This window comes from Syngnathus acus, chromosome 2, assembly GCF_901709675.1.
Source record: "Syngnathus acus chromosome 2, fSynAcu1.2, whole genome shotgun sequence".
Lineage (NCBI taxonomy): Eukaryota > Metazoa > Chordata > Actinopteri > Syngnathiformes > Syngnathidae > Syngnathus > Syngnathus acus.
In genome coordinates, this window is record NC_051088.1 from 12465952 (window position 1) to 12487212 (window position 21261).

Genomic DNA, 21261 nt, shown 5'->3' on the forward strand with positions numbered 1-21261 from the left:
ATTCCAGTGCCCAGTATTCCGGCGTCTCTCTCAACAGCGTCCTTCTCTCCGGGCCTGATTTGAACAACAGTTTGCTTGGGGTCCTCCTACGATTTCGGAAAGAGACAGTTGCCATTATGGCAGACATACAGCAAATGTTTCATTGTTTCCTGGTGCGTGATGACCACCGGAACTATCTCCGTTTTCTGTGGCATAAGGACAATGATATAAATAAGGAGGTCATCGAATATCGAATGAAGGTCCGTGTATTTGGAAACTCGCCATCACCTGCAGTAGCCGTTTATGGATTGCGCAAAGCCATCCAGGATGGGGCAAAGGACTATGGCGCCGACACAGTCGAGTTTGTGGAAAGGCATTTTTACGTTGACGATGGCTTGATCTCTGTGCCTTCTCCAGCTGAAGCAATTGACTTGCTCCAAAGAACAAAAGCCGCTCTTGCTGAGTCCAATCTGCGTCTGCACAAGTTTGTCTCTAATTCTCGAGCAGTCACAGAAGCCTTTTGTCCTGACGATTGTGCAACAATCATTAAAGGCCTAGATCTGGAAGGTGAAGAAACTCAGTCACAACGAAGCCTAGGTCTCATTTGGGAAATAATGACAGACACTTTCACCTTCTCAGTGGCCACTGCAATTAAACCATTCACTCGCCGAGGTGTTTTGTCCTCTGTTAATAGCATCTTTGATCCTCTGGGTCTGTTGGCACCTGTCACTATCCAAGGAAGAGCGCTACTCCGTGAACTATCATCAGAGTGTTCAGAATGGGATGCACCTCTTCCGGAGAACAAGCAAAACAAATGGGAAAGTTGGAGAGATTCCCTAAAAGATCTTAAAGAGCTTCACGTCCCAAGAACCTACACATCAACTTCTCTCAGGCAAGCAGAACGCAACGAACTGTATTTATTTTCAGATGCTTCAACCAAAGCAATTGGTGCTGTAGCCTACCTGAAAGTAGTCCAACAAGATGACAAAGTTGAGGTAGGATTCATTATGGGCAAGGCAAGACTTGCTCCTCAATCAGAACCCACTATACCAAGGCTTGAACTGTGCGCCGCCGTCTTGGCAGTCGAGATGGCCGATCTAATTCAGGATGAGTTAGACCAACAGCTGGATGCAGTTCATTTTTACACAGACAGTAAAGTAGTTCTCGGCTACATCTGCAACGAGTCAAAAAGATTCTACACATACGTCCACAACAGAGTGCAGCGTATTCGTCAGTCCTCCAAGCCAGAACAGTGGCATTATGTGCGCACAGAGGAAAACCCCGCAGATCATGCTTCACGATCACTCACACCATCTCAACTGGCAAAAACAATATGGTTCACCGGACCATCCTTCATCTATCGTTCATCTGCAGAAACAAACCAAGCAAGTGGGAAGTTTGAGTTAATTGATCCAGAAAAAGATTGCGAATTAAGGCCGCAAGTTAAAACACTGGCGACTAACCTTCAAGTCCTCACATGTAAAAGCTTCCAACGCTTCTCTACCTTCAAGTCATTGGTCAGAGCAACAGCTTTCCTCATTCACATCGCAAAATCATTCAATGGCAGTAATCCAAACAGAGAATGCGAAGGATGGCACAAATGTCACTTACCTCAAACACTGGACGAAATGACTCGCGCTAAACACATCATTCTCAAGGAGACAAAAATGGACTCAATCTAGAAGAAATCTGCAAGTCGGTGACCTTGTTTTGCTCAAAGACAAGCAGGTCACACGCAACAGCTGGCCTATGGCCCGGGTCACTGCAACATTCCATGGAAAGGACAATCGTGTAAGAAGGGTCGAAGTTAAGGTCAGTGACCAAGGCAACATAAAGACGTTTATGCGACCAGTGACGGAAATCATCCTCCTCCTCCCCAAGGACTGATTCTTTCAAGGTTTAGTTAAGCTTATAGTGCCCCCTACGGGCCAGGCGGGGAGTGTGTTGCCTTTAAGGCCGTAATTTCATCAATAAATAATTTCATATGGTTACAATGTTGTAAAAATGTTCCAATAAGTTAAGTAATCATTTCGATCTTGTAATAATAGATAATTCATAGTTTAAGTCGAAAAGTATTGTTGTGAAGCGCTACTTCCGGTTTCGCCGCGCTACTTCCGGTTTCGCGGAGCCGTCTCCAGGATGTTATCAAGTAGCCATGCTGTGGAATGCGGTCAGACTTACATCTGTTGCCATCTGCTGTGATTCATTAACAAGGCAATGCCGTAAGTCGTGTGTCGTTTTAATCTTAATGTTTACGCTGATATTTTGCTATTATTTTGTAAATTGTATTGGATGAGCGCACTTTATTTTCATGTTCTCATCAGCCATTGGCTGACACTATGTAACGTCTGTTGCAGTTTTCACCGCTCAGTAAAGAAAATTACAAGCTAGTACAGTCTCCTGGGTTCTTTGCTGGTGGTTTAACTACGCGTTTCCTCAAGACGCTACAAGCCCTAAATCACAAGCAGTCACATAGACAAAAATTGACAATTATTCTCAAAGCATCCCCTGATCTTAAGCTCCCAAAAGGGAAAGGAAAAACTCAAAAAAAACCTGCCAGGGGAAGATGAGAAACCTTGAGAAGGGACCACAGATGGAAGGATCCCCCTTTCAGGATCACCAGGTTGAAATGGATGCAGAGAGGGCACGTTGAACTGCAGTTCCCCCATCCTGAATTGGCCCACGAGAATCCAGATAGCCGCTGTCAGCTTGGGTGCCACCTAACCACCTAACCGGGGATGGGGGGGGGTCTGAGAGAAAACAAACTCCAGCCGAATCGGCCACTACAGGTTAGTTAAAGGCCATATGATAGAAATGTGTCTTTAAACGTGTCTTAAATGTTAAAAAGGCGCTAAGCCATGCAGTGATTTATAGGTTAATAGAAGAACCTTGAAGTTGAGCAAATGTAATAACATATATACAATTGAAAAATGTTTAAACAATATGTAAAAAAAACATTGCTATTTTATTTATAAACAATCAAAAGCATTGGTTGATTTAAAAACCAAAAATGCACAAAAAATATGAATGTAAAAAATATAAAGAACTGTTCAATTTCACACTGATTCAACACATACACACAAACACAAAAAACATTGCTTTGGAAAACCTTGATTCAAAATTCAAGATTCAAGAATTTTTATTCACCATGTTTGAGCGTGAATAAAAATCAGCAGGATGACTTGAGGAAGAGGGTCAGGAAAAACAAAGAAAAACGCAACACAATGTAGGATGGATTAATTTAAATAAGCACACCATTAAGATAAATCACAGACAAGTATCAAAAATTGACAATTATTCTCAACATCCCCTGATCTTAACTCCCAGGAGGGCAAGGAAAAACCCCTACTGGGTAAAAGTGAGAAACCTTGAGAAGAAACCACAGATGGGAGGATCCCCCTTCCAGGATGACCAGGCTGCAATGGATGCAGAGCGGGCACATAACATAATATAATATCATCCATTTTCTGTACCGTGTTGTCCCCACGGGGGTTGTGGGCGTGCTGGAGCCTATCCCAGCGGTCATCGGGCAACCCGCGCCCTCTTAACTGTGAGGCGGACATGCTAACCAGTGCGCCACCTGTCACGCCCGTGCCAGAGCGCGCTCGGCCGGCAACTTCCCTCAGCCATACCCCTTCATTACTTTAATGTCTGTCACCTTAATGTTGTCTCATGTATTTAAACCCTGATCGTGTGTTCCTCCTTGTTGGTGTCTACTGTTGTCACCTGTCTGTGTCTTCGCCTAGTGTTCCTGTCCTGCTCGTCCATTTACACCTCGGTCTTGTGTGGAGGCTCACGGTCAGTTCTGTTCCGTGTCCGAGTGGACTTCTGTTTGCCTGTCTGCTGTCCGTGAGTCTCTGTCCCGTCTGTGTCTTTGTTTGCCCACTTCCCTTCCCTTCAATAAACCCTGCTCCATTCCCGATCATGACACCACCGAGCCACCTAACATAACATTAACGTAAAATAATCCAAGAATTAAAACATACAATCAACATGCTTTAACACACTATCTGGAAAAGTAACCCAAATCCCAATAATTTTGGCACATATTTAGAATGGTTTCTGCTGGTACTTTTCCTAACTTTTTACTAACTTTGGCCGGCTCGTCAGTTTGCCTCGTCGTCCTGCTCTGCCGCCATTCCAGCCCTCCTTGTCTCCTTTAAACTTTCCCCAACAAACAAATGAATCCGAGATGTTGCTGATTCTGCTGACATAAACGAAGTGGGTGCGTGGCAGGAGGCTGAGATAGGCCGGGTTAGAGATGCTCTTAGATTAGCGGGAAGGATACAGATCAACATGTTTGTATGGGAGTTGACTCTAGTTGTATTTCTGTAAAAAAAAAAAAACCAGCCAAGGACACTTCAAATTAGTAAAACTACAGTGCCAGTTTTGTTTTTGTTTTTTTATCATAATGTTATCTACTTACCCTTTGCAGTCTGTTTCCTCGTAAAGATATAGCAACAGCCAGTAACTACAACAATTAGATCAACTAAAATAATCACTATGCTGCCCACACGAGAACGTTTTTGCAAACATTCAGCATCTGTTGATGCATTTCCTGGTCTTCTGACAAATCTTTGGGAGTCGCATCTGAAACGACAAGAATGTTTTTGAAAAACAATTCAAGATACATTGAATGAATCAGGAAGTTGATGTGAAGCTTCACTTACTTTCTGTGTGGATGGCAAAACGTAATAGTTCCATTTGAAAACGTTTCCCCGATGCAGTCGTTACATACGGTGTCCGAAAATGGCGTTCCTGGAAATGTCAATCATGTTATAATCAAGTGCACTCTCCGGCATCTCTCCTGGCACGAGGCAAAGGGCAGCTCGCATCCTATGTACGAAATCTGATAGCTTTTGAAAAATAACCCTGCGTTTTAAGAATCATTGAGTATCGAGTGAGTCGTGACAAGAAGCTTTACAAACAAGAACACGGTCCGTCATTTCCTTTTGTTTCATGAAGTTGTGGACAAGTACAAGCAGCTAGTAGAAAATGAACCTTTTTGGCTTATGTATTGCCCTGGTTGACAGTCTTTGTGTTTTCGTGCTTCAATACACCCATCCGCAACTTGGTCCACACAGTAGAAGCCGTCCAGCGGTTGGCACACTGCGTCTAACTCCCTGGTACACTCCAATTTTATCTCTAGACCAGATCCTAAAAACACAGGTGAGCAATGCGACGTCAGAAAGGGACAATAACACATATAACCAACTTACACAAAATGATACAATCATTGAGGTTAAAACTTGTCCAGAGCGCTGAAGTCCAAAGTACTGCATCTTTGAACAGCAGTTTTCTAAACACAATTCATTTGTATTTATTCTGTAACTGAAATACAATGCCATGTAGTATTGAGTATGTATCATTTGCTCTTTTCGCAAATTTGGCCATTTTCCTATAAATTGGTACGACATTACTGTATCTTGGTTTCAATATTCTCTCGACAATGCCGTGAGATGTGACCGTATCAAACGCCGCCATTGTAGTGTATCGTATGACCCGATATCCGAGAAGTGTCACCTTAGGCCAGGGTTCAGCAATCTAGGTTCACCCTGGGCCAAATGTTTTCCTAGCATTTCATTCATGACTTGAAAAATTACATGTTTGTCAAAGAAAACCTGCTTTTGCTAATAAAAATATCTTTTTAGTGACTTAATGAAGCTCACGGTCCATCTTATTTATCTCACAGAACAATCATTTTTGCAATAGAGTGGGAAAACTCCCGGTACTACAAGAGCTATGCTAGCGGATTGCTTTTTCGTGGCACTGCAGATGAACAGAATTACTTCACAAAACATACATTCCAGTTTTTTGTGCGATGTAAAAAAAAATCCATGTAAGGAAACAGTTGTATGTAAAAAGGTTGCAATTGGAGAAATCAAATTCTTGGAGGATACGTATTTCGAGATATTACTGTCATTATGAGACAATTGTAGCAGAGTGGTTTCCGTGATCCTACGTAGATGATTTAAAGTGACGACAAACAAGGGAAGGCCGTGGGAACCAGATGAAATCAGACGATGCAAACACAACAGGATGATCGATGTACCTAAAGATGAGTAAAAGATCTGAAGTAAGATTCAAACATAAATAAAGTCAAAATAATGTTGATTTTATACCACGGCGGTGAACACAATATTTTGGATGTTGTTTGTACCTCAGCTGCGCAGGAGAACGTGGGAGACTGGATGACCGAGACAAATACATGTAGAAAGAGAGAAGGTAAGTGAGGGGGAAAAAATGCAAGCAAATATAAACCAGACCAGCCTGATGATGGGAATTTATGAATTTTGAAGTTCTAGAAATTATTAAATTGTGAGGACAAAATCTGAAAAGTAACAAGGGAATATAAGCAGATAAGAAACACTGTTAAATTCAACAATAGGACTTGATGTTATAAACCCTAAAGACCGACACGATTCTCCTCTCCAGAATGGATGAAGATTTCTTTTCCGTCGGTATGAGGACTCCTCCCGCTCTTCTCCACTCTGGGTATGATCCGCTTCTGCCAAAAAAAATGTCGTCCATTTCCACAGTACCTTTCGCGCATCCGGTGGGTTCATGTAGGGATCGGTAATTACAGCGGTAATTAGGGGTCTTTGTCCCTGGATCTTCTTCTTGACGGTGGGTTGAAGTGGACTGAGCTCGCAAACCACTTTTGCGTCTGGTTCTTTCTCCTCCTCCTCCAAAAGAGGGGGACTGATGTTGTGCAGTTTGTGAGCTTGACCCTGCTGCTGATCACCACTTGACTTTACTAGAAGAAGTGGTCGATGCGAGTACCCAGCTCCACACCTGCCAAACACTTTCTCTTGCCATGATGGATCCAACTTTAAGAGACTTTACTTCAGCCCAGCCACAGTTGCATCTCTGAAGCGTTTGGCTTAGACGTGGTGGAGTTCCTGTAGCCATTTTTGTTCCTGGGTTTGATATCGTGCTGTCCGCCAAATGAGTCATGTTCCTCCCTCACTCGAGCTGATTCTGAGGATATCTTCTTTTTTTATAGTTTTTGTAGCCGTAGCAGCGTGGAACTTGTGCACTACATGGTGGCAGTTTCCTCCTGCTACTAGTAGCTAGCCTGTGGCAGGCCAGGCCAATTTGGGGTATTTTCCTCATGCCAGCTGCCTTTCCAGGCTGTCATCGGGTCTTTCATTGGTTCCCAGTTGCTCAGTCCAGAATAGTCACTGGATGAGTCCAGACTTTGATACAACAGTAGGACAAGCTGTTATAGTCCTTTAAGGCAGTGGTCCCCAACCACCGGGCCGCGGACCGGTACCGGTCCGTGGGTCACTTGGTACCGGGCCGCGGAGCCGCACAGGAAAAAAAAAAAAAAGGAAAACCAAAAACATTTTTTTTTTTTTTTCCATTGACGATCAATTCATTCATGTTAAGACGCTCGTCCCGGTCACGTGACATGTTTCCCCAGTCGAGCTCGCAAAGCTAGCAAAAATGAGTAAGAATTTATTTTGAAAAATATAAAAAATTTGGCGAATCTCTCCCAATTGCATCTGTCGGTGCATCTGAAAAATAAGGACTCTTGACACAGGGCGCTCGTCTCGGTCACGTGACATGTCACCACAGTCAAGCCCGCGAGGCAAGCAAAAATGAGCAAGAAACAGAGAAGTTTGGAAAGCTTCTTCGGAAAGGGAAAAACGTCCAATGAGGACACTGAAGAAGAAGAGGCTACGACTTCTCAGAAAAGGAAAGCTGCATTTAAAAGAACATTTCTGGAGTCCTACTTAAAATATGGATTTATCGCCACAGGTGACTCTGACGCGCCAAGTGCACTCCGCATATGTGGCGAAAGGCTAGCTAACGAGGCAATGAAGCCTTCAAACCTGCTTCGGCACATGGAGACCAAGCATCCTGCATTTAAAGACAAACCTTAACCACTTCGGGTGTCATTGTCTCCGATTACGCCTAGATGGGAACGGCTCATTTCTGAGAAAAGAGCTCGGTGCTCCCACTAATTCAACGTTTTATTTTTATGTGGTTTATATTTGGTTTTATGCCAGTCGTATCATTTTATTTCATCCTATTTATATATATAAATATTTAAATAATAAATATATAAATATACCGTTTTTTCCGTGTATAATGCGCCCCCATGTATAATACGCACCCTAAAAATGGCATGTTGATGCTGGAAAAAAGCCTGTACCCATGTATAATACGCACCCAATTTTTTATTTTTTTTATTTTATTTTTTATTTATTTATTTTTTTAAGTCCCAATGATCGTCACACACGCAGGGAGGCAATGGGTCCCATTTTTATAGTCTTTGGTATGGTCTTAACTAGGCTGGATGTATTTTTTTTTGTTGGCGTTGATTTCTCCGACTGCCCGTAAAGGCACCACCGCGATCAGATGAAAAGAGAGGAAAGTGACGTGCGGACATGTGAAAAAGGCGGCTCTGTATGGGAGAGACGTTGAAGAGGAATAAAAACACCCTTGGAAACCAAAACTTGCCCCTCGTCGTAACTCGGAGCCGCAACAAATGTTTCGGATTTGTGTAGGGTACATTGTGACAGCAAACGAGCAGGTGATCGAGCAAGCGTCTGATACGAGAGCATTGCGTTCGTATGGAGCGTGTTTGAAGTGAACAGCAGAGACGAAAGGAACAAGGCAAAGTGTTGTGAAATAAAATATTACCTGTAATACGCATTTTGTTATTTGCTGATTGTATTAAACTATCACATTCATTGTCAGTCAAGAAGAGAAGAGGACTATTATCCCTTCTTTGACAAAATGACCAGAGCACAGTACAAACACACTATTGTTCTTGTAACGTGTTTTGTATTTAAGTCCTGTCTGCCCCTCGCTCACCGTCGGATCATTGCATGTGTTACTGTCATGATGTCTGTTTGGTGTCTGTTCCTGTCTTTGGTAATGTCACCCTGTCTTTTTGTTCCACGTCTTTGTCGGTCAGTCCTGTTGTTGGTTTTGTTGTACCATGATTTTCTTAAAAAAAAAAGAAAAAAAATATATATATTAAAAAAAAATTTGTACCCATGTATAATGCGCACCCCAGATTTTAGGACAATAAATTAGTTAAATTTTGCGTATTATACACGGAAAAAAACGGTATTTATTTATATAAAGGCCGGTCCGCGAAAATATTTCTGACACGTAACCGGTCCGTGGTGCAAAAAAGGTTGGGGACCACTGCTTTAAGGCTTCCACGCTGGGGGTCGGGGTCACTCCTTTCCACCGGATTTACTGACGTCAGTAGAGTGGCCTCCAATTAAGGCGGCACAGTGGAGCACTGGTTAGCACATCAACTTCGCAGTTCAAAGGGCGCGGGTTCGATTCCACCTCCGGCCCTCCCTGTGTGGAGTTTACATGTTCTCCCCATGCCTGCATGGGTATTCTCCAAGCATTCCAGTTTCCTCCCACTTCCCTGGCTGATTGAGCATTCCAAATTGTCTCTAGGTGAGTGCGAGTGCGAATGGTTATTCGTCTCTGTGTGCCCTGCAATTGACTGGCAACCAGTTCAGGGTGTTCCCCGCCTACTGCCCGATGACCACTGGGCAGGCTCCAGCACGCCCACGATCCCCGTGGGGACAAGCGGTACAGAAAATGGATGGATGGATTCCTTGGTGTTTCAATGACAAGCCCCAACACCTCCAGAGTGTTCATCAGCACCACCTAGTATCCCAAGTATGCTCCCCTCCACACTGAATCCCCAAATGCATGAGAGCTCCATTCGTGCTGTTCTGCGTCTGATGCCAGAGTGTTTGAGGATCTTTGACTCCCCTACAGCAGCCTCCTACGGGACAGTCAGTTCAACATTGAAGACAGAGCGAAGGTGCCAGCAGGGTGACCATGTCGCCGAGTAGCTTGGAGTTCTCTCTATGCCCACAGTATGTTATAAGTCAAAGTCAAAGTCAAAGTCAAAGTCAAAGTCAGCTTTATTGTCAATCCCTTCATGTCAAGACACACAAAGAAACCGAAATTCCGTTTCCTCCATCCCACGGTGACGAGACATACAAGTAGGCGACACAAAACAAAAACAAGAAGGCACAAACCATAAATAATAAATAATAAATAAAATAAAATGAGCGATGAATAAATAACAGACCAATAACCCATTAAATAAGAGGGGCAAAACCGAGCCAGTGCGCATACAGCAATATAATGCACACAGTGTATTATTTCTTCATGAAGACAAGGCTATTTGCTGGTTAAATCTTGGGAAAGTGTCCTTGAATATTACATGGTTGAAGTCACTTGCAAAATTGTCACAAGCTCTGGGTGTCTAGATTGTATGATGCTAATGGTCATGTAGCTGCCGTAGCACCTCGTTAGCATTATTTAGCAAAATTTCTTATGGAGCATAATGGAATCATGGAGGTAGAGCATTGATGACTGTTTTCCAGCATCAAGAAATTTGGTCGCGCCACTAAAGTTATGACAGCCTTGTCTTCCAATCAGGCCTTGTCTTCCAATCAGGATATGTTTGAGGTTGTGGAACACATGACATGAGCTTTACCTGCATTGCAGTTTTTGCATGGGAAGCAAATTTTGAGCCCAGTCGGGCTATCCATGTAGGTTCCGGTCACGCACGGCCGGCATGATGTGCTGCCGCGTTCGGTGCAGTCGCTCCTAACGTAACTTCCTGTTGCAAAGAACAGATGCATAGATGTCCACAAGGATAGAAAAACAAAATCACATCACAAGACATTCATTGGAGTACCGTATTTTTCGCACCAAAATGCGCACTGGATTATAAGGCGCACCCGCATTGACTTTTTTATTTTAGAAATGATTTCATATATAGGGCGCACCGGATTAAAAGGCGCATAAAATAGAAGCTATACTGCAACAAACTGAGGTTGACTAGGGTTGCGGTATGCATCCACTAGCCAATAACCAATGAGCCCTCTGTAAACAATCGCGTTTCTCAAACTATCTCCTATAAAATGATCGGAACTGACTAAAGTTCGATCTAACACATTGGTTCTGCTTACCTGTGTTTCCCTTCCATGGTCGATCTGTAAATTTACTCGAAACATTAACGGAGCAGCCTATTTTGACATGAAATAACCTCGTGGGTATAGCAGCTATCATTATAGCATTAGCCACCCGCAAACTCCCATGAGCCTCAGCTCGCAGACTCCCATGAGCTTCAGCAAAGTGTCGTGGCAGCCCCCTGTAAACAATCGCATTTCTCAAACTCTCTCCCATAAAAGTGATCGGAACCGACTAAAGACTGATTTAACACATTGGTGCTGCTTATTTATGATTCCGTTGGATATTGATCCGTAAACGTACTCAAAAACATTAACGGAACAGCCTATTTTGAAATGAAATAGCTTCGCGGGTACAACAGCTATTCAGTGACGCCCCCTGACCACGGTTGCCATAATGCTGGGAAGCGATGCAACCTTGTAATTTACTAGTCGTACTAAACATTTTGACAGAGCGCTGTGTACAACCAGTATGGATCAACAAATTCATCAATTGATCCATATATAAGGCGCTCTGCATTATAAGTGTTTTTTTGAGTAAATTTTAAGTTTTTAAGTGCGCCTAATAGTGTGGAAAATACGGTATTTATTTTGTGCAGCAAAGATCACTCAAATCTTGAAGCTGCTGAGCATGCAGCTTTGTTTAAAAGGCAAAGTTTTTTTTACTCACAATTTGTAGAAAACCTTCATACATCTCTTTAGGTTACTTCAATCATCTTGGAGCTAACTCAAAATTGATATTTGATTTGATAGAACTTTATTCATCCGTCAGTGGGGAAATTCACTTGTCACAGCAGCGCATATGAGTGCAAGAATAATACGAGTGCAAGAATAAAGCAAGTGCCAACATTTCAAAAAAAGGGTAAATAACAGACAAGGACAAACACAAGTGCCGCTAGTCGAGACGAAACACATTAATTGTATCAGGTGCCACGCATGTTGTAAAGTCTGACAGCAGAGGGAATGAAGGACCTGCGGAACCGTTCCTTCCTACACCGAGGGTGCAAAGGTCTGCCGCGAAAGGAGCTGCTAAAGGTTTTTGCCTTACCAATTGGACACTTTGGACAACATAACTGGTCATTGAGCGGATATTGGGTTTGATGACATTTGAGTGCATGACATCTGAAGACAAAGACCAGGCTGATCTATGGAGAGACAACAGGATGCGTATTATAGCTGGAATAATAAAGAGAAAGTGCAAAAATTGCCATTTTTACACCCACTATACACAGATCAGACACCCACAATTGTTTTGTTGCTTTTCTTTTTTTTTTATCTTACTGTCTACTGACAGAATGGACTCTCAGAGTTCGGCAATACTGCTTGACCAACCTTAACCCTTCATTTCTGACTAGAATTAAATAAGAAATGATGGAAACAGAAATATTTAGTGACATCAAAAACTTCTAAATGTCATTCATGCAACGGAAACTGTGGGCCTGGAGCCATGTCGAAGCTCAACTCGAGCTTTGCAGACTAGAATTGCTGCACGGCACAATCTAATGAAATATAATAATCTAATGAACTATATAAAATAGGCTGTGCCGATAATTCCGTCTTTCTGAATGTAATAATGCCCAATTTTGAGCAGATGAAGGACATGGATTACTGAAGCCATGTCCTGCGGTCTGATGACATCATCAGCTAGGCGATGCAAAAGTCAACCACTGACAAGAGATTGCATTTGAAGAAAGAAAAGAAAAAAAAAAATAGCCGCTCGCCTCGTCTCAATGCCCCCACTCGTTTCAAATGTGAAATAGTAGAGCAATCCATTCCATCCCCGTCTCAACAATACCAAGTACCTAGAACCAGTGCGCTGTCCAGTCACACAAGGTGTGGCCATGCGTGGGCAGTGTCTTGTCTCTTGTGTAATCTGAGGAGAATTGGCCCCATTCGCACACAGCATTTACGTCCGCACAAATTTACCAATTTTTTTTCAAAAGTCTGCATACAAAATTTTGATGATTCATCAATAAGTTTTACTCATATTTGTTCTTACTGTGTGAACAGATTTAACACCTCGTCAGACCATGCGTATGCAAGAATAATGATCACCACCCGTACAAAAAAAACATCTTTTACCCCAATTGCACAATCTATTGACTTTGTTGTTATTGCTCTACTGCTGTATTTAAATATTAATAATGTATATTCATTTGTGGTTTCATTTACTGTTTTCACAGTCTTTGTGGTTGTCCCATTGTTAGATGTAAGGCGCGACATGAAACTACATTTATCAAAAGCCAAATGCTTATCCATAATGATAATAATCGAAGCTGCTAGTTATTATTAATATTTTAAAAAAGGAACAAATACAAAATTATATGTAGGTGACAGATGAATGTCAACAATTTTACCAGCGTTCCATTCACATATGACAGCAATTTGTGGAGTGAGATCAGGTGGTTTCCCTCATTTTTCCAATATCCTTTCATTTGTATCTACCTTCATATCAAGCTACTGTTTCGGCACCTGAGCCACAGTGCAGACATAGGCATAGTCATGAGAAGAAAATTGTCAGGAGTTATTGTGACCTGACCTTTTGTGCAGACGATGAACATAACATGTTTACCAGTCAATGAGGACCAATGATTCGACAAGATCAGGTTTGAAAATGAAGCCAAAGATACACGAGGGGTGTCCCAAACGTTTGTGCCCTGAACAAGAGGCTGATCTTATGTTTCAATATAATACCCCTGGAGTTCAATGCATCTGTTCCTTGCCTCAGCTGCAGAAGTCCATTCTAGAACCAGGTTTGATTACACATCACGTCAGAGCAATATTTTGACATCAGTAGAAGGGGCTTTAGCATATTTAGAGGTCACCACTGTACTGTATAAACAATGAGAGTCAATGAAATGAGGAAAAGTACACTTGCAGTTGTTTTTGTGTAATCTTTCAACTTATCCAATCAAAACAGCCCATGTGTTCAAATCAATCATTGATAAAGGATAGAAAAGCTTGATACTAATATGAATTAGTCAGTTTGTTTTACCAGCACACGATGTAAGCTCAGTTTCTTTGCCAACACCATTCTGCTTCGGATGCTTTCTCCAAGTTGAAAATGTTAAATGATTTCAAATCAGATGGATCTGGAAAATAAGAAAACATTTTAAAAGTTAATAAAAGTCCCTTTTCATACCTCCGAGAAGTGAAATTGCATTAGAATCCACAGAAGACTGGCAAACTGGTGGTAACTGGAATTCAAAAGTATTTCTTTTTGAAATGCTACATTAGCTCTTATTTAAGCTTCCCATTTGCAGAACTGGAATGGTTGGAGTGATAATGAGGAACTGTTTTCAAATGTGCATTGGGAAATTTCTTAAGGTAGTTACATGTGCAAACGCATTTTCAATACAACATCTGTATATACTTATTTTTTAAACAAAGGCATAGATGTTCAGAGAACTATACCATTATGTATTTCTAGACATTTATTTTGAAACTCGCCTTCTCACTCGCAGGACAACATGCCGCGCCGCGCCTCCCCCCCCCCCCCCCCCCCCCCCCCCTTTGGTCGCACACGCACGCCGTCAAATGGGGCAATCCAACTCACGGTGCCTGTACACAAGAGAAGGATGTACCACTCCTGCACAACATTCTTCCTGAATAGATTGACATCACAATGACTTCAAATCTGCTCATCCACCCATTATACTGGCGTCCTCCCAGAAAACTTTTCATTACACGCGCTTACGCTTATTTGAACACACGCAGAAGACAACGGTGAGTGACTCTTCTTCATATACTTACAATGAGTCTTTATCAAAACGACTGGATATGATTTCATTTTGTGCAACTTTTGTCCTTTTCTCCAAAGGTTTTTTTTTTCTCGTGTCTCCGAGTGGACTCGTGTTTCTTAGCCGTGAAGAGTAACTTGCACGTTCAACTTGCTAAAGCTCATTTCTGCAGCCATTCTATGATTTACTGACTGTACAGAAAACGACCGTATCAACAGAACAGTGGAGAAATGTATTTAGTATAAAGCATCGTTTTATTAGAAATATGCGTGTCTCAAGTCTTGACTTAAATTATCACCAAAAAGCAACGATATAATTACGTGAGCTCTTTAATTATATTGCGCTGTCATTTTAAAGCAAATTGATAAATGCAACAATATTAATTTGCTTTGAAAATACCGGAGTAATCAAATGGTTGGATAAATGATGATCACAATTTTGTAATATATACTCCTTGTAGCATGTAATGGTACCCAAAAAGAGGAGTTTCTTTGCATCGAGGTTTATGCAGAGCTCAAGTAATTATATCGTTTGTTTTTTGGTGTTCCGTCTTGTACGACTGGTCTTTGAATGCACCCCGCTTCAACGGCAGAACGCGAATGAACTTAAAGACATCAAATGAGAATAATCCTTTCTAAAGATTAAAATTGACAAACGCAACCGTGAGTTCTTCATGTTTTTATTGAAAACAACACCGTACGTCATCGGTTTTTCGCTTTCTAGCGCCAGTGGGAACAAGATCACGGGGGAACCAAATCGAGCACAACAGCTGAAAACACCAGAAGAAAATAGCTTTCACTGCATACTTCTTCAGGCAAGCTAGTAAATGAAATACGTCAAATCGAACACACTAGTATGGGGAGTAACTTACTTGTTTTTCATCGAGATATTTTGTCAGGCCTCATATTTCGGTTTCGTTCTGATTTGAATCTCGTGTTGGCTCGTGAGTGAACGATCCGTTCAGAATGAACGGTTCTTTTAAGTGAACGAATCACTTTAGAAACCTTTCAACCTTTTATTCAAACACAAACACATTCGATATATAAGAACACCATCAACTACAAGCCAACAAAAAAGAAATTAAAACATCAATGTCGGCATAAAGTGTGTCGGCTGGCAATGGCATAGCGGCAATGCAGAGGCGTAGCCAGGAATTTTTCCAGTAGGGGCGCACGCCCACAGGAAAAAAAATCGAACATCACCCACGCCGTTCGCTAAAACAACATCCGGGTCCGGGAGGCAAACGGTGAATGGATAACATCGCGCACATAGAATAGCGCAAGCACATTCGCGCAAGACCGAAAGAAAAAAACGGCTTTTTTTTTTTTTTTTTTCTTTTTCAACCGGGGCACAGGGAGTCCTAACCGGGGCGCCGCCCCGGCTCGTCCCGGCTTGGCTACGCCTCTGCGGCAATGCTGTCTGTCACTCACTCGTGAATCTTCACGAACGACCAATCAGCAGCGCCAGCGAGCGATAGATGGAGGAGGGACTTTACGAGTCAGTGTCGTAATTTCCCGTTTATGAACGAGTCAGTGACGCAATTTCCCGGTCACGACCGGGTGAGAGACTGTTGCCAACGGATCAGTGTGTAAGTGTTGTAATGTGTTAATTACCCGAGCCAATTATTATTATATATAATAATTTGGCGGGGTTGTGTGGTTGTATTGTTTGATGTGTATGGGTTGTTTCCACTGGATGTAAAAAAAAAAAAAAAAAAAAAACGTATCAGTGTGAGTGGGGGGGTAGAATTGGGGGGATTCATTGAACGATTCGTTTGAACGACTCTTTTGGGTGAACTGATTCTACAGATTCAGTTCACCTAAAAGAACTGGAATGCACATCACTAAACTGTGTCACTTCACAAGAACAGCCTTAACCGGACAAGATGGGTCTACTCTAAAAAGACCCGGCTGAGTTTATATTTTATATATCTTTGCAACAAATTAATTCCACGGGTTGGTACTCAAGGAATTCCTCAATTAACTAGTTTTTGACGACTCTACATCCTTATTTTCATTTTTACTTTTTAAAGAAAAAACGTTTTTGGAGCCGTGTCTGTTTTCAATATCGGGCATAATAATACGTACTTGAATGTGGCTGCTGAACTGCAAAATGTGGCTAAGTCGATGGAAAATGGGTATTTAAATATATATTTGACACAGGCATAAATTTTAAGGCTGTCAATGTCATGACTATGCCGTATATACTTAGGTGTCAAGTTCCATTTGTTTTACTTTGAAAGCGCCGTCTTCCAGTTCCTGCCACTCCCGGGTTATAAATGTGCAATTCTAAAAGATTTGAATCCAGAAAAAACATATCCCAATTTGAAAAAACAAGAGTTGAATCTGAAAAAAAAAAATGTGAATCTGAAAATATAAAACATGCAACGGAAAAAAAGACCTCAAATCTTGAAAAATAAATTGAGGTGAAACCTGAAAATACCTAGTTTATTCCAAAAAATTACCAAGGCCAAGCAAAACCATTTTCAACTCGAAACAACTTTCAGACAAGTGTTTTTATTTGGAATGCATTGTTTTATTTTTCAAGTTTTAAGCTCAGCACGTTTATTTTCAGATTCAAGTTTTATTTTTTCAAGTACGAGTTTTGTTTTTTCAAGTACAAAACATTTGACCACAATCTACCTCCATATTTTTTTTTAAGAAAAAAAATGTACAACCTCCGAATCTCTTTGTCCTATCACGTGCCCACACAAATACGTGTTGATAATTCTCGAAAAGTAAAACAGAACACAACTGGTATATTAAAGTAATCTTGTTTTGTCTCATTAATTTGAATTTAGTTATCGAGCATTGTCTTCTTTTTAATGGAGACATACTAAATATAAATCATGCTGTATTGAAAATAAACAAGTCCATAAATCATTAAATAAAACAAAAAAAGAATAAACAATGAGTTTTAATCTAGTTTTGGTTATAAGCAAGTATGTATTCAGTGACTCAACACTGTGTTAATATAGTGAAGGCTTGGTCTTTATTTTCTATTGTAATATCTCCATATGCACAATGGAGAAATTTTGTAAATGATGCATAATTGTAATCTTGAAACCTTCATCATGAAACCTTCATGAAAACTTGTATAATTTTTTTTTTAGTTGAGTACAAAACTTCATATGCTTCTGATTTACCTTTGCTTCTTTCCTCGTTTCCCGAGCAGGTTAACCTGATATGTTGGCGATCTGCAAACCTCTGAATCATTTCTGTGTATTTTCTTGTACTCTAGTAAAACTGTGCAACCTCTGAACATTTATAAGCAATCTTGTTTATTGATTTCTATGGATATAGTGTATGGATATACAAACACAAAGCAAACATTGCTTTAAAGTGAATCCTTCCAATGTGAAAGACAACCGGTGCATAACGCACATCTTAAGCTTTACATTTAACTACTGGTAGATGTGTGATAAAAAAAAACATTTTGAATAAAAAAGCAATTAGCGTACATTTCATGAGTAATGTGATTATAATACATCATATAAATTCTATGATTTTACTCCTTACATATATTAAGAAACTTATAAATAACACTGCTAATACTATAGTACCATGAGCCTTGTTTTGACTGCTGTAAAAAGACAGTGTCACACTATTAAAGTCTGAAAGTTCCCAATCCTGCTTGGTAAATAAGAAGACAAAAAAAAAAGCTCACACTTCCGGCATTGATGTCATAGCAAGAAATCAAGAATTTCTGTGAGGTCAGACAGTTTACCGTGTTTTACCAGAAACCAACTAGGATTGATTTACCTGCTGATGAATAGAAGAAGTGAGATAATGAAGATGCTAAAGGACACTTTTGATGCGCAATTCTTCAGGAGGACCTCAATGGGGTAATGGTCACTCACCTTGAGTGCCTGAGTTGGAAAGAAAAACCACTGAACAAGTACAACATTTGTTGACCAGTGTAATCTTCTCGTTTGACTCAAATTTGTAGATTGTACTGTATTATGAGTGAAAAATTCACATTCAATTTAAAAACGCAAAACCGGTTGGTTACCTCATCTTCTGAGAGACGATATTCCATTTGAAAGTTAAATGGCTTTGCTGAAAAGGGTACAACCGCCTTGGCAAACGCTTCACCGTGCACAACCATTCTGAGGAGGCACAAAGGAAAGGAACGCAATTAATTACCATCATTTCATTAAAACGTGATAATTTGCATATACACTTGTAGTACCTGTCATAGGCGCAGGATGTGCTCTCTCGAACGGTGGTGTCAGTCTTCTCCGGCATCAACCACGACAGACTCTTGTCTTGGAACAAGCGTAATTTCCCGCGACTCCTCTTGGAAAGGTAGGCACAATCGGCATTGAAGTCCCCAAGAAGCATTATATTCTGTTAAATGCAGAAAATTATGGATGGATGGACGAATAAATGGGTGAAAGTGACCACTTACCTCAGTTTTCCACATCCTCCTCACATGTTGCAAAACATCATAAAGTGCATCAAGCTCCCTTGAGACGTTAGCCGGACTGGTGTGTTGCGGGATGAGGACAAACTCCTTGATCGCTGAAGACACAAGTGGTGTAAGAAAACAGACACGTATTTTTCAGATGATTTTTTATTTTTTTTTCCTGGAGGCAGACCTGTCTTTGGAGCTTTGAAGCGGACCACAAACGGCTCTCTGGAGAAGGCATCAACATCTCCTGGCCTAGTGTCAGGGTACTGATACTGGCCCGTCACTGACACTGTATCAGCCCTGCACACATAGCACTTGTGTGACATTTGGTACATTACACTCAGCTGTATAAATAATGTGTTATTTGTACTGTGTGTGTTGCTCACCTGTAGACAAACACATACTGCTCCTGGTATGTTTCAGACCGGCCCAACCTCTCACTCGCCACGGCTTTATACGCATGATTACGGTCATAGCTGAAAACAGGGTCGAAATGTTGATCCAAATATCTGTGTGTATGCATAGGTGTGTGTGTAATGATTCAATCACTTGTTAATATGCTCGAGCAACTGGGGCAAAGCTTTTTCTTTGCTGTCTCTCACTTCCTGAAGCAGACTCACATCGCACCGCGTTAGGATCTGCAAGAGGTGGTCAAAGAAATAATTGCCTTGAAGCAACACCCAGATATTACAGATATGGATAATAAGCACTTTAATCAGATGTTAAAAGCGCCTTAGACCATGACAAGGGCACCAAAGGTCAATGTCAATCTAAAAGGCGCCAGACTGTTCAAAACTATGAAAGTCAGTGAAAGTGTAATGTGAAGCCCATGCATGCTTTACCTTAGCATACATCTGCATGACATCCTGTTTCTTGGTTTTGGATTCCCCAAAATGTTGAAGGTTGAAGGCACAGATTCTGAAATCTGAAGCGCCCTGAACACCACACACCTTAATACAAGGAAGCAGGAGGAGAAAGAAGTGCCGCATTGTCATCGCTGGAAGAGAAACAAACAAAGATGATTTTGTAAGATTTAAACATTTGTTGGTTGCATCGAAACAACGCCATACGTGGCATGCAGCCACGCAGCTGGGTGGAACCTTTCTTATCTTTGGGCACAGCACGCCTGGAAGTGCTATTTTGTTGTCTAAGTCACGGGAAACTAGATACAACGGGAAAGCTACGCAACAGTCCTAATATTGCATAACCCAATACATCGGCATACACAAAATTAATAATACGTTTGATGTCAGGGGTTACTAGAATGGACCACACTGAGAGAAACAAGGGGGGGAAGGGGGGCAAAGGTTTTTCATTCAAGCCATCCATGTATTTTATCAAGACTAATATGCGTTGCGCTAATTTAGCATGTCTGCCCTTAGATTGCTGAATTAAAGTAATTTTATCTTTTTTATCACATTTTTGTGACTTTATTATAGATAATACAATAAATATATTAATGTTAAAAAACAGCATTTTTGTTTCATAAATAAAATGAAAAAAAATATTGGATAAGACAGTTTTTTAGAATGATTGGTAAATTAATTATAATTTACTTGCCAATAAATAATTCATTATTGACTTAAGTATTATTATTATCCACACTATTTTTCATTTAGTCATGTCATGGTCATATATATTTATAGAAATGTATAAGTGTACCTAATAAAAAGGCTGCAGATTTAATACAAAGAGTTGAAGGTCAACCTTGCTAAATGAGAGTAAATTATTCCTGGTGTTTGTGCAGCAATCCAATAACACATTTTGTAAGCTTCACGTCACGTGTTCAAAAATTCTAAATCTGGCGACCTGCATGCCGCTCAGAACATTGGTGAGACAAGTTCATGCTTGAACTCAGGATTGTTGAGACTCTTTATTTGTCCCCAAATCTCTCTCACACGCACACACAATCCTAAAGCAGACATTTTCTGATCTATGTGTAACACTTCAGCTATGAGAATTTCTAATAAAAAAAAGGAAAATAGCAGCATACCAAGTACGGTTGTGTTCTTCAGACGGCTTCCTCTTTTGTGAAACATGAAGCCTGCACGGCATGACGGGCGCTTTCCTGTGGGTGGGACTTCTTGCGACTTGCTGAATCTACACAAAAAGACATGCCACAGCTTTGCTCCACGGAAAGTGGGTGTCACTTTTCCCTA

The 21261-nt window shown here is 41.0% G+C and overlaps 2 protein-coding genes and 1 long non-coding RNA gene across 9 annotated transcripts; 1 reads left to right on the forward strand and 2 right to left on the reverse strand.

Annotated features, from left to right (window-relative positions):
• Nucleotides 1–3644: 3644 nt before the first annotated feature.
• On the reverse strand, nucleotides 3645–15620 carry LOC119119590 (tumor necrosis factor receptor superfamily member 14-like). Of its 6 annotated transcripts, XM_037246052.1 has the most exons (10): nucleotides 15561–15606; nucleotides 11998–12094; nucleotides 10472–10597; nucleotides 6102–6166; nucleotides 5897–6031; nucleotides 4981–5136; nucleotides 4650–4737; nucleotides 4406–4569; nucleotides 4276–4308; nucleotides 3645–3885 (listed from the first exon to the last, which is right to left on the reverse strand). In XM_037246052.1, exons 3-10 carry the CDS (start codon nucleotides 10489–10491, stop codon nucleotides 3779–3781), a joined length of 768 nt encoding a protein of 255 aa, XP_037101947.1. In that variant the 5' UTR covers nucleotides 10492–10597; nucleotides 11998–12094; nucleotides 15561–15606; the 3' UTR covers nucleotides 3645–3778. The 6 variants fall into 6 exon arrangements, with proteins under 6 accessions (XP_037101947.1, XP_037101945.1, XP_037101946.1 ...); XM_037246050.1 differs by lacking the exons at nucleotides 5897–6031; nucleotides 6102–6166 and adding an exon at nucleotides 13945–14041 and having other exon boundaries at nucleotides 15561–15620; XM_037246051.1 differs by lacking the exons at nucleotides 5897–6031; nucleotides 6102–6166; nucleotides 15561–15606 and adding exons at nucleotides 13945–14041; nucleotides 14400–14426.
• On the forward strand, nucleotides 12094–13822 carry LOC119119592. Its single transcript, XR_005097357.1, has 2 exons — nucleotides 12094–13310; nucleotides 13703–13822. It is a non-coding gene; the product is annotated as an uncharacterized LOC119119592 (long non-coding RNA).
• A 1734-nt stretch (nucleotides 15621–17354) lies between the features above and the next one.
• On the reverse strand, nucleotides 17355–21175 carry dnase1l1 (deoxyribonuclease I-like 1). 2 transcript variants are annotated; one of them, XR_005100685.1, is made up of 10 exons: nucleotides 21098–21174; nucleotides 19945–20100; nucleotides 19652–19740; nucleotides 19489–19578; nucleotides 19290–19402; nucleotides 19100–19212; nucleotides 18881–19038; nucleotides 18701–18797; nucleotides 18257–18557; nucleotides 17355–18223 (listed from the first exon to the last, which is right to left on the reverse strand). XR_005100685.1 is itself a non-coding variant. In XM_037274689.1 (9 exons), the coding sequence occupies exons 1-9, from the start codon at nucleotides 21139–21141 to the stop codon at nucleotides 18447–18449; spliced, it is 972 nt and encodes a 323-aa protein (XP_037130584.1). In that variant the 5' UTR covers nucleotides 21142–21175; the 3' UTR covers nucleotides 17460–18446. The 2 variants fall into 2 exon arrangements, 1 of the variants encoding a protein (XP_037130584.1); XM_037274689.1 differs by having other exon boundaries at nucleotides 17460–18557; nucleotides 19945–20099; nucleotides 21096–21175.
• Nucleotides 21176–21261: the final 86 nt, after the last annotated feature.

Excerpts from the sequence above, each read along its gene's own strand:
- dnase1l1 (XM_037274689.1), bottom strand. The coding sequence starts at position 21,141 with ATGTTTCACAAAAGAGGAAGCCGTCTGAAGAACACAACCGTACTTG. Across the intron at positions 19,741-19,944 it reads TCATGCAGATGTATGCTAAG|ATCCTAACGCGGTGCGATGT; the intron begins GTAAAGCATGCA and ends CACCTCTTGCAG. Across the intron at positions 19,579-19,651 it reads TTGCTCGAGCATATTAACAA|CTATGACCGTAATCATGCGT; the intron begins GTGATTGAATCA and ends CCCTGTTTTCAG.
- LOC119119590 (XM_037246049.1), bottom strand. The coding sequence starts at position 6,510 with ATGGACGACATTTTTTTTGGCAGAAGCGGATCATACCCAGAGTGGAGA. Across the intron at positions 5,137-5,896 it reads ACAATTGTCTCATAATGACA|GATCTGGTCTAGAGATAAAA; the intron begins GTAATATCTCGA and ends CTGTGTTTTTAG. Across the intron at positions 4,309-4,405 it reads GAGGAAACAGACTGCAAAGG|AAATACAACTAGAGTCAACT; the intron begins GTAAGTAGATAA and ends TTTTTTTTACAG.